General features: G+C 50.9%; 1 protein-coding gene across 5 annotated transcripts in view; it reads left to right on the plus strand.

Annotated features, from left to right (window-relative positions):
* ACVR1B (activin A receptor type 1B) overlaps positions 1–11,565 on the plus strand; it is a 37,691-nt gene that overhangs the window by 23,755 nt on the left and 2,371 nt on the right. For 4 of the 5 annotated variants that reach the window (XM_037137362.2, XM_037137382.2, XM_053661723.1 and 1 more), the window contains exons 6-9: positions 588–744; positions 2,155–2,279; positions 5,635–5,765; positions 8,231–9,501. In XM_037137362.2, coding sequence (XP_036993257.1) covers positions 588–744; positions 2,155–2,279; positions 5,635–5,765; positions 8,231–8,356 — 539 coding nt within the window. In that variant the 3' untranslated portion in view covers positions 8,357–9,501. Of the gene's footprint in view, positions 1–587; positions 745–2,154; positions 2,280–5,634; positions 5,766–8,230; positions 9,502–11,565 lie in introns of those variants that run through there. The other variant, XR_005081394.2, reaches the window with a different exon arrangement.

An 11,565-nucleotide genomic window follows, 5' to 3' on the forward strand; every position in this document is an offset into this window, starting at 1 on the left:
AGGACGAGCTCGAGTGTGGCTGCTTATTGACGGAAACATCAGCTCCGTGGGAGATGCCAGATTTTGTCATGACGGCAGGGTGTGTGTCTTGTTGCCTGATTGACCAGGGCAGCAGTGCTCGCTGGCAGAAAACGTGCCATTAAAGTTTGGTCCCGTTCCTAGCCTCTGTGGTGGTATTAGCAGTCCTTATTAATTAATTGGCGATGTTGTTTGATTCTAAGAATCTAGCCCACACAGCAGTTTCTCTTTGAATTTCTCAGCACTTCACTACTGAGCATATTAGTTCAGGAAAGGCGAGTAGTAGTTTCAGTAGTTATGTTAGCCGACACCGTGCCCTTCTGAGCTCAGTGCTTACCTACATTAATGCGTTTAACCTCACAACACCGCTGTGAAGTAACTACTGGTGTGAGTCTTGTCTCACGGATGAGAAGACAAAGGGTTAAGTCGCCCTCCCAGGGTTCCTGGGTTAGGAGGAGGAAAAGCCAGGACTTGAATCCATGCAGCCTTCCTTTCACTGTGGCTGCAGACTCTTGCTTTTAATATTTTTACTACCTTTCTTTAAAGACCCCTGGTTTTCTCTCTGCCAGGGAAGCCTGGAATTGCTCATCGAGACTTGAAGTCAAAGAACATCCTAGTGAAGAAAAATGGCATGTGTGCCATCGCAGACCTGGGCCTTGCCGTCCGACACGACGCAGTCACCGACACCATTGACATTGCCCCCAACCAGAGGGTGGGCACCAAACGGTAGGAAGGCCTGGGGCCCCTGCCCTCGCCCCGAACCTGCGCTGGGCAGCTCGCCGTGCCCTTCCCCACCGTGCAGGGGAGGGGTACAAAGGGGAGGTGTGGGCCTGGCTCTCAGATGACTGAAATTTGAACACCCACTCCCCACACTGGAGAGCTACGCCGTTACATCTAGAAGATACAGGTGCCAAGAGCAAGGTTCCCTAAACTGTGTACACATAGGTGTTTGTGGTATCGGGCGGGGGAGGCAGCGGAGAGGAGAATCCGGAGCAAGAACTGGGAGTGTAGTGGGCGTCAGGCTTGGCTGGGGGAAGAGGGAAATGTCGCTGTCCAAAGGGGTGGCTTGTGCAGAGACCCCTGAGGAGCTAGAGAGTGTGTTTTGCTCTGGGTTTAGAGAGCAGGTTTGCCAAGTTGGAGCAAAGGTAATCTAGGGTGGAGACTGGGCACCCCAACGATTATGGGCCTGCTTCCCGCTTCATGCAGAAGTGAAGTGAGGAGTAAGGAATTAAGATTGCAGATCGATTATATGAATTGGAAATGGAACTTAAAATATATATATTTTATTTATTTTTAGAGAGAGGGGAAGGGAGGGAGAAAGAGAGGCAGAGAAAAATCGATATGCAATACATACATCAATAGGTTGCCTCTTGCACACCCCTGACTGGGGACCTGGCCCGCAACTCAGGCGTGTGCCTTGACTGGGAACTGAATTAGCAACCTCTTGGTTTGCTGGCCGGCATTCAGTCCACTGAGCCACACCAACCAGGGCAGAACTGTCTTTTAATAGGAAGGAAGAGGAATGTTTATCTGTTGAATCTTGGTGAATTTCACTAAATTTCTCTGCTGCTTTTCCCCTCCCTTGGAGCTGAATGAATGAATGACCCAGGCCCCAGAATGTGAGGCCTGGGGTGGTCCCATGATTTGCATTACTGTGTGTATGTGTAGGGGACTTTGATGACTACCTAGAATTAGTTTTCCTATATTTGTAATTAGGTAAGATTTTTTTTAAGTGCAGAATGAAATTTAAGCTCAGCCCATCACTGTGGCTGTATTTAATAAACTCCAAGACCCCAGTAGCTACTAGATACTCTGTGTTATTATTGCCCTGTGACCCATGGTACAAGTGCCTCTGCCAAGAAGTCAAAACATGCTAAAAATCAGTCCTGACGGTTGAAAAGTAGAAGTACAGATATGAGGAGCCTATGCCACTTACCAGACATATGCTGAGGAATTCAGATTCAAGTCCAAAACACATGGGAGTTTACAGTAAAAGGATTGATTAGTCCCCCCTCCCCAAGCGGCTTTTTTGGGGTGATGCTCACCTACACGCAGACGGCCCCTGAGTCGATGCTTTGATCTAAGGAAAGAAATCATTTTTTTTTACACATGATCATGTTTCCTTTGCTATTGCAGATACATGGCCCCTGAAGTACTTGATGAAACCATTAATATGAAGCACTTTGACTCCTTTAAATGTGCTGATATCTATGCCCTTGGGCTGGTATATTGGGAGATTGCTCGAAGATGCAATTCTGGAGGTATGATCCTTTCCTGCCTTCTCTTGCTCCTGCCTCCTTCCTTTTTACAACCTATCAGGATGCCTTGTGACAGAGCCCTTCAGTCAGCCTCGGAGTTCTCGTCAAATATGAGGGAACCTTGGAGGTAGCTTGGAGGTAGCGGTGCTAAGGGTGTGTTTACTTTTTGGACCGGCTTCTAAAATAGCGTTTTACATTGTGGTAACCATTCCCAAGGCTGCTACTTTTTTAAGCACATTGTTTTTGTTGGTCATTGGAGGTTGGGAGAGTCCTAGGCAGAAATAGCATGAGGCCTAATGCAGGGCTCTCCTTTGTTCGGGAGGCATATGTGCTGATCAGTACACGGGCTCTCCAGCTTCGAGCTGCATTCCTGGGGGGCGTGGGTTCCCTTGACTGATTCACAATGTAACTTCTCAACTTGTAGAAGATAGCTTACCAGTGTGTAGAGTTTTCTCAAAATGAGTTTTGCTCTTGCATTTTTTTCTTAAGTCTTTGGAACTTGCAACTGCTTGCTCACTCATGTAAGAATCCAATAAAAAAGTAGTATGTGATTTAGCAGAGAACATTTTTATCATCATCTTAGTATATCAGTATTTTATAATGACTTTCAAGAATTCTGCTACTGAGTCAAGTTCAAGAACTACTAGAGCCCTGGCTGGTGTGGCTCAGTAGATTGAGTGCTGACCTGCAAACCAAAAGGTTACCAGTTCAATTCCCAGTCAGGGCACATGCCTGGGTTGCCGGCCAGGTCCCAGGTAGGGGATGCATGAAAGGCAACCACACATTGATGTTTCTCTCCTTCTTTCTCCTTCCCTTCCCTTGTCTCTGAAAGTGAATAAATAAAATATTTTTAAAAATTACAAACACTTTAAACGCTATATGTAATATTTTAAAAACCCCACAAATCACTAGAACCCTGCTCTCAGCCATTTATTTCTTGTGTAAGAAATTCCAACTCAATGGAAATGAAATGAAATGAATTAAAAAGAACAGGTACCCTGGCTGGTGTACCTTGGTTGGAGGATTGTCTCATAACCAGTTGCAGGTTCAATTCCCAGTCCGGGTACATACCTAGGTTGCAGGTTCGATCCCCCATCCAGGCTCAGGCGGGTGCAGCCCCCAGGGCAGACATGTGCGGTTCCCAGCCTCGGCGCCTGTCCCCATTCTGGGTGTGCACAGGAGGCAACCAGCTGATGCCTCTCTCTCACACAGACATTTTCCTCTCTCCCTCTCTTCCTAAAAGCAATGGAAAAAATGTCCTAAGGTGAAGATTAGAAAAAAGAAGAAAAGAAAAAGAACAGGGGAGTCTTCCAGCCTAACCCCTTTCTGTACAATTGTCTTTTTCTATCTATAATGTGTTGGGTAAGATCCGAATTAGGGAGGAGGCACCCGGGTATTATTCATAAAATTGTACAACTTAAATTTTGATCCTGTGTACAGAAAACAGATTAGGAAACATCTGGCCACACACATCTTAAACTGAGTGAGTTAATTTGCCTTCCTCCTACTTTCCAGAAATTGGGGCTTAGCGTATAATAATAATGCTCACGTTCACCGCTTCTTATGTGTAAATTCAGCTTGTACTACAAATTATAAAGTGGGTACTGTTGTTGCCACCATTTTGCAGATGAAGAAAGTCCGTTGCAGAGAGATCAGGTAATTTGTCCAAGGTCACACAGCTAATGACCTAGGATTCAAACTCTGTCAGACTGAGGCCAGAGCTTACGTTTTTAACCACCCCTGGATAGCTGCCGTGTCTGGCTCTATTTAAAAGTCTCCTTCAGCTCAGGACAGCAGGGTTTTTTCTGGGAAAAGGCTTGAGGAGGTTACATTGGATTTTTTAATGAATATTCCTATTATGGAAAATATCAGTTTGTAGTTCTAAAAGATAAGGATTTCAAAAATGTAACACTGCCCTGGCTGGTATAGCTCAGTGGACCAAGCGCAGGCCTGTGAATCAAAAGATCATGGATTCGATTCCCAGTCAGGGCACATGCCTGGGTTGCAGGCCAGGTCCCCAGTAAGGGACACATGAGAGGCAACCACACATTGATGTTTCTCTCCCTCTCTCCTTCCCTTCCCCTCTAAAGGAAAATAAATAAAATCTTTAAAAAATGTAATACTATTATTACACTTTAACAAATGAACATGAATTCATCATATTATTTAACATCAATTGGTGGTGAGATTTCCCTAATCTTCTCTTAGTTTCCTTTTTAAACAGTTTGTTCAAAATCAGAGTTGAAATAATGTTCATTCACAGTGATTGATTGGGGCACCTCTGAAGTCTCATAACACAGGTTTCACCTCCATTTTCCCCCCAGAGTCTTTTAACTGGAGATTCTAGTCATTTGTCCTGTAAACTTCTGTTTGCCTCTTCATGGAGTTCACATGTTCTCCTATTCCTGTGAATTTCCCGTGATAGTTACATTTAACAACTAGAACAGTATGTGTATTTTTTTCTGAAACTTGGCTGCACGGCATACAATGCCAGTTACCTCGTTGCGGCCTGGACAGCCGTCGGCGGCCGCTGCCCAAGCCCACAGCCATCAGGGCTCGAAAGCGCCGGCGTGCGGACTGTCAGTCTTCAGGCTCAGCTGGGTTTCTTCTCGGAGGGGAAGCTTCCCCTCATTGTCTCTCTGGTTACTAAAATGTGTAGTTTGAATAGGAAGGGCAGGAAAAATATTTTGTTTCCATTTATTTACCAGTTTTCAAAGTCATGAGTTTGTTATCTGTCATCTTACAAGGCTGACAGTGGTTTGTGGGTTTTTTGTTGTTTAGTATCATTATAAACTAGTGGATTTTTTTCAACTGGGGGGTTTTATTTTTTTATTTATTTGTTTATTTTTTATTACCCTCCTGTCAATGTTTCTCCCCCTCCCCCTTACCCAAGGACACTTTCTCATTGTTTCTAGAGAGAGAGGGAAGGGGGAGGGGAGACATCGAGGGCTGCCTCTGGGTGCACGCCCGGCTGGGGGTCAGACCCAGCCCTTTCATTCTGCAGTACCGTGCCCCCGCCGACTGGGCCACACTGGCCAGGGCTGAACTGGCAGATTGTAAATGTTCACTTCTGTTGAAGTTCTTAGCCTCACTGTTGCATAAATGCCCCCTCTGCGGCTAGTTGGGACCTTTCCAGCGTTCCAGTGCGGTGCCTTTTGACTTGATCTCAGTGGTCTTTAATACGGTTTCCTTGGTGTGAAAAAGGTGTTTCCGGCTCTTCCACGCCCCCCAGGGAGCCCTGCTCCCTCCTAGTGGGACGTGGTGTTTGCAGCAGCCGCGCGGCTGTTCTCAGTGGCTTTGCAGTGATCTCTTCCTTCTCATGGTGGCTCCAGTGGATATTTTCTTTTTTTTTTTTCAGGAGTCCACGAAGAATATCAGCTGCCATATTACGACTTAGTGCCCTCTGACCCTTCCATTGAGGAAATGCGAAAGGTCGTATGTGACCAGAAGCTGCGTCCCAACATCCCCAACTGGTGGCAGAGTTACGAGGTAGGACAGTCCCCTGTCCCCTCCTGCTTTCCCATCTGCGGGATTGCTCCACCTTACCCGCAACGGTACCCCCCCCCTTTCGGCCCCTGGGGGCGTCGGTTACGGTGTGCCACTGTGCTGTTGTATACTGAGCACTGAGGGGTCACAGGCCCGTGTTCTGGGCACTGTAGGGTCCCCTTTGGAATTGACAGCCTAGAAGAAGATGATGTGGCCCCCCAGGACACAGGTGCTCAAAGAGAGACAGATGCAAAAACCTGGAGGACGCCTTTAGACCCATCCAACTAGAAAAGTGGCTCTGGAGCCTCGGGGCGAGCCAAGTGAAGGGGAGGCCTCCTACAGTGGGTGGGAGCGTGAAGGGCGGGACTTAAACCGGGGACACATTTGTGAGGGAGGTGGCCTCACAGCTCTGAAGAAGGGAGGGAGAGGTGCAGAGTTTGAATTTGGGAGAGGCGGCAGATGAAGTGAGAAGGGGACCTTTTGTGGAGAGAGTTGAGATAAGGACAGGTTTGTGGTACAGATAACTAATAAACATGGAGTTCGGAGGGGGATAGGTTTTACCATCGGAGTGTGCTTGGGGCTTTTTCCCTCCTGGCTCTGCTTTTAGGGAGTGTAGTCACTAGAGGGCACTTCCTCGCTGGCGGACAAAATCAGCTCACAACTTAGGGGACGTGTGCTCTCCTTGTGGACCAGAGTGGCATTTTCCAAAACGGTCCTTGGAACCCCGGCTTGGGTTTGCCTCGGGTGGGTGGAAGCCAGAAGAGCTGTTTTTACTGCCCCACCCCACTCTGTCCAGTTGGTTCTACTTATGTGGTGGGAGTCTGCTTAGGAAAGAGGGTCCTGCTGCCAAAAGGAATTTTGGAAACTGCTGGCTTAGGGCAGCACTAAGGGACCCTCAAGCCCTCAGTAACCAAGGGCCGTCTGTGGGTGACCTTCCATATCACCCCCTGGCCTGGCGGGTTGTTGCCTGTGTTGCCTAGGCAGCAGCAGTGCTTCTGACAGGGTCACTTTCAGGGGCTGCTTTCCTGCCTCTGCACACACACCCCCTCCCCTGCCACATGTGAACCACGAGATGGTTTCTAGACAGGGGACCCAGCCCTGAGTGGGCCTGCCTGGGGCCAGCCGCTAGTGCCTGGGTTCTTGACTTCATGCAGGAAGCTTTAACAACGTGAGTCTGGATGGTTTTGAGGGTGCATTTGTCAAAGCTGGGGACCGTGATACAAGGACGGGCCTAGGATGGAAGGAGCGGCAGGAGAGAGACTAGGAGGGCTGCTTGGCTCTCTGGGAACACTACAGGCGAGAAAGGAGCCCAGGAGGGGCCGCGTGAGCTCCTGAGGAGTAAGAGTCATGGAGACAGGAGTGGGCCAAGGCAGGGCTGCCGTCAGCTCACTGGAGGGTCTGAGAAAAAGGGGCCTTGGAGATGAGGTCAGGGGTTAGCCCAGGATGAGCTGCTGCTGCCCACTGCTTCCTTGGTTGCAAGTCTCATGGGGCCCTTAAGAGTTTAGGAAACGTGTGCGGGGGGGGGGGGGGCAGGGAAAGGTGTGCTCTGGGAGGGCAAGCATGCAGGTCCTTAGTCTTAAGGATTTTTCTTCTTTTTTAAAAAATATTTTATTTATTTATTTTTAGAGAGAGGGGAAGGGAAGGAGAAAGAGTGGGAGAGAAACATCAGTGTGTGGTTGCCTCTCATGTGCCCCTTACTGGGGACCTGGCCTGCTACCCAGGCATGTGTCCTGACTGGGAATCATATCGGTGACCCTTTGCTTCACAGGCCCAGGTCTTGAGGATTTTAAAGGGTGGGAGCTTAGGGTTTGAATAGAACGTTCATCAGCTGTTCCAGGTGTGCCCAGGTGTGGGCCCCATGAACTGGTCAGCGCAGGCAGGAGGTCGTTGTCATTGCAGCTGGTCCTGGCGTCGCTGGCCTGGTTTTGCTGCTTTTCTGGGCCTGGAGCTGGAACATAGCTGAGGCCCGGATGCTGTTTCTGAAGAGGTGGACTTGCGTATCTGGCTGTAACTCGCTCAGCCAGTGTGTTCAGCTGTCTGCCTCCGTTCCCCTATTTTACTTCCTAGCTTCTTACTTTTCTGCCTCAAGATTTGTCCCTGGTTTATGTGCTACTTTTTAAAAGAACAGTTAGTGTACAGTCATGAAAAGGTATTCTCAACCCCGACAGAAATTATTTGCAGGTTGCAGGCTGTTGCCCGTGCTTCTTTCAAGGTCACCCAGACGGTGGGCAGGGGCTGCCGGTGCTGGCGGAGGAGGCCTCCCCTCTCGGGGCTGCACTCTCTCCATTTGCCTGCACAGCCTGTCCCGTAACGAAGGGCAGTCTGCAGGGAGAGGGAGGTTTGCCGTGTTTCCCTTGGGTCAGAGCAGGAGAGGAGATGGACACATTGCACTGAGAAATGAGGAGGACCCTGGGGGCAGGAGGCTGCCACCGGTCAGGGTTGCACTGACGCCCTCTGGGTCTCTGCAGGCATTACGAGTGATGGGGAAGATGATGCGAGAGTGCTGGTACGCCAACGGCGCGGCCCGCCTGACTGCTCTGCGCATTAAGAAGACCCTCTCCCAGCTCAGCGTGCAGGAAGATGTGAAGATCTAGCCCTGCTTTCCTCCCCCTACTTGCAACCCTGGGCAGCGAGGACTACACAGAGCTGCCGTGTGAGCGTACGATGGAGGCCTACCTCTCGTTTCTGCCCAGCCCTCTGTGGCCAGAAGCTCTGGTCCGAAAGAGGGACAGAGCCCAGGAGACCCACTCACTCCCACTCTGGGTTTGAGACACAGACACCTTTTATACTTACCTCCTAGTGGCATGGAGACTCAGAGAGCGGAAGGCGTGGAGAACTCGGTGCCACAATCAAACTGGTTGGAGTGGGAAGCCCCGCCAAACCCGGTGCGCCTGGTGTGGAGCCAGGAGTGGTGACGGGTGGCCCGGGAGGGCCCAGGTGAAGCTGAGTGTTGCCGGTGCTGAGCAGCACTGACAGTTTCCCGCCCGGGGTGACCCCAGCACACCGAGGTGGCCCAGAGGAGCCAGAAGCGCAGCCCCGTGGCAGGCAGCTCCAGGCCCGCGCTCCACCCTCGTGCGGACATCTGGAGGGACTGCCAGTGGAGACGGAACCTGCCGCCTGTTTGTCCAGCCGTGTGTGCATGTGCCGAGGTGCGTCCCCTGTTGTGCCTGGTCTGTGCCATGCCCTTACACGTGTGTGTGTGTATGTGTGTGTGTGTGTCTGTAGGTGTGTACTCCCCTGCTTGAGCTTCTGTGCATGTGCAGGTCTGGTTGTTTGTCATGCCGTCTCTGTGTGCTGGTGCCTCTGTTCAGTAGTGAGCAGCGAATCGTTTCCTGGTGCCCTTCCCAGGGGTCCCCCTCCCCGCCCTCGCCCCAGAACTCTGAGCCACGGTGGCCCTCCTCCCAGCCTGTGTCAGCCCCACTCTCCTCCTCCATTTCAGACTGGAACCAAAGCTGGCCCAGTTGTCCATGGCAGGCGAGGCTTTTGGGTCCAAGTGTGAGGGAGGGACGGGGTGGGCAGGGAAAGCATCTTGGCGTGAGTCCCGGGGGTTGTGGTCAGCTGCCGCAGTGGGAAATGAGCCAGCCCAGGGCATCGTCCTCTGCAGCATCAAGGAAGGGCCAAGGAGTTCGAAGCCCAGATCTGGGGACTCAGACTGGAATGTCACATCTGTCTTTCGTGTCCCAGATTCTGGAAATGGCCGTGTATATTTTTGGTGGTGGTGGGTTTAGGGTGGGGAAGGGAAGTGGGGAGGGAGTTCGGGTGGGAGGGAGGCATCTGCATGGGTCTTCTACTGGGTTATCTGATCACGGTGGAGGGGAGACGAGAAGCTCACACCCACTTCAGGGGCCCTACCAAAGGGAGCAGCCTGAGCCGCATCCTATTTAACCTGAGTGTAGTATTTAACAGCGACGTCTAGAAGCACGGTTGTGGGTGGTGGTTTGGTCAGCATATCTTAGGTATATAATAACTTTGAAGCCATAACTTTTAACTGGAGTGGTTTTTTTTGTTGTTTGTTTTTTTTTAATTTTATTGGGAGGGTCTGGATTTTAACTTTTTTTAATATTAAGTTTTTATAAAACGAAAACCATCTCTATGTGATGATTACCTCTCAATCTATTTGTTTTTAAAGAAATCCCTACAAAAAACAATCAGAAAAAAAAGTTCAATCAAACGCACATAAGCTCAATCACACTGGAAATGTCTGTCCTCATACCTGAGCCTGTTCCCGCTCTGCAGGGAGAGCTGCCCCCGGGCTGGGGTCGGTCTCTCCTGCACTGTGCCCCGCCCCATCCCCAGGTCCAGGAGTGGTTTCCGGGCTGGGGCCCGAGCCTTTTGTGCATGGTCCAGCCGGTCGCACCTTCTCCTCCTCCAGGCATTTACTCAGCGAATGTCGAGTGCCTGCTGGGTGCCAGGCACTGTGCTAGGTGCTGGGAATGTAGCCGTGAACAAGGCTTGGGTCCTGTTTTTGGAGCACCGAAGAAGGACCTGACCCAAGTTAGTGGGTGTCTGTTTTGAGACCGGAAGTTTTCATACAGTAGTTGCTTCTGAGAGCCTTTTAAGCCTGAAATGATTGTTCTTACAGAAGACCACTGAAGGGCAAGCATGCCCCCCACACCAAAGAGACCGGTGGTGGGCGTGAGAGCCCAATCACGCATTCATTCAGAGCTCCCTCCCTGCCCGCCCGCCGGGGAGCATCGAGTGCATGCAGCCTCACAGCACCCTGCCTCCAGCCCAGTGACTCTGCCAAAGCTCGTGGAGGACGGGGAGAGCCCTCTCCCTGCTTACATGTCTCCCTGACACCCCCGGCCTTTATTTATTTTCCTCATGCATTGCCTCTTCCCTTGTGTTAAAGGAGATCTCCCCCTAACTGTTTGGGCCAGTTTACTAGCTATTGACTAATTGCCCTTGCATATATCAATTGTGTCAACGGGGGGCCTTCTTTCCCCACCCCTGCTGACCCCTCACCTCTCCGCCCTGCAGCAGAACCTGGTGGGTTCAAAGTGGCAGTGGGACTGAGACTCCTGTGCCCGTCACAACCAGCCTCTGGGATCTGCCAACACTCCTCAACCCAGGGACGCCCAAGCCACTAGCCTACTCCCTCAGTGGCCCGTCTGTCCTCACCACACATGTGGTCCCTCCCCTCCACCCTTGGGGAAGACTGAGCAGTTTGGGGGAAGCTCCCACCCTTACCCCCACTGCTCTTAACACTAAGAGTTAGGAGTTAGTGAGCTGGGGAGAAACTACAGCCCGCAGCCGCGGCGTTTGGCCCCCTGGGGCCAACCCTGATCCTTAGGGCCACCTGCACCTCTGGATTCTGGATTCACAGACCAAGTCCAAGCCCGTTCTTTTGTCGCCATCGAGGCCCCTGAACGGCATTCTCGGTACTTCTGTTTGTTTTTGTACATTTTATTAGAAAGGACTGTAAATTAGCCACTTAGACACTTTACCTCTTCAGTATGCAAATGTAAATAAGTTGTAATATAGGAAATCTTTTGTTTTAATATAAGAATGAGCCTGTCCGATTTCTGCTGTACATTATTAAAGTTTTATTCACAGAGCTGCTCTGGTGCTGTCTGTTTCCCGCCCGTGGACCGTGCCCGGCTGCTGGCGAGGGAGCAGGTGCTGTGCCCGCCCTCCCGCGTGGCTGGGGCCTGGTGGCAGCACCGGGCGCAGCAGGCGCCAGCGGGGAAGAGGAGCTGGTCTGTTCGCCTCCCGACGTAGCCTGTTCCTCTGTTTCGTGGCGGGAGGCGGGCCTGGCATGTGAGGGCGCAGAAGACACCAGATACCTTTCTGCTTTGTATTT

The sequence above is a fragment of the Artibeus jamaicensis genome, unplaced genomic scaffold (genome assembly GCF_021234435.1).
Source record: "Artibeus jamaicensis isolate MK-2021 breed Jamaican fruit bat unplaced genomic scaffold, CSHL_Jam_final contig_233, whole genome shotgun sequence".
NCBI lineage: Eukaryota > Metazoa > Chordata > Mammalia > Chiroptera > Phyllostomidae > Artibeus > Artibeus jamaicensis.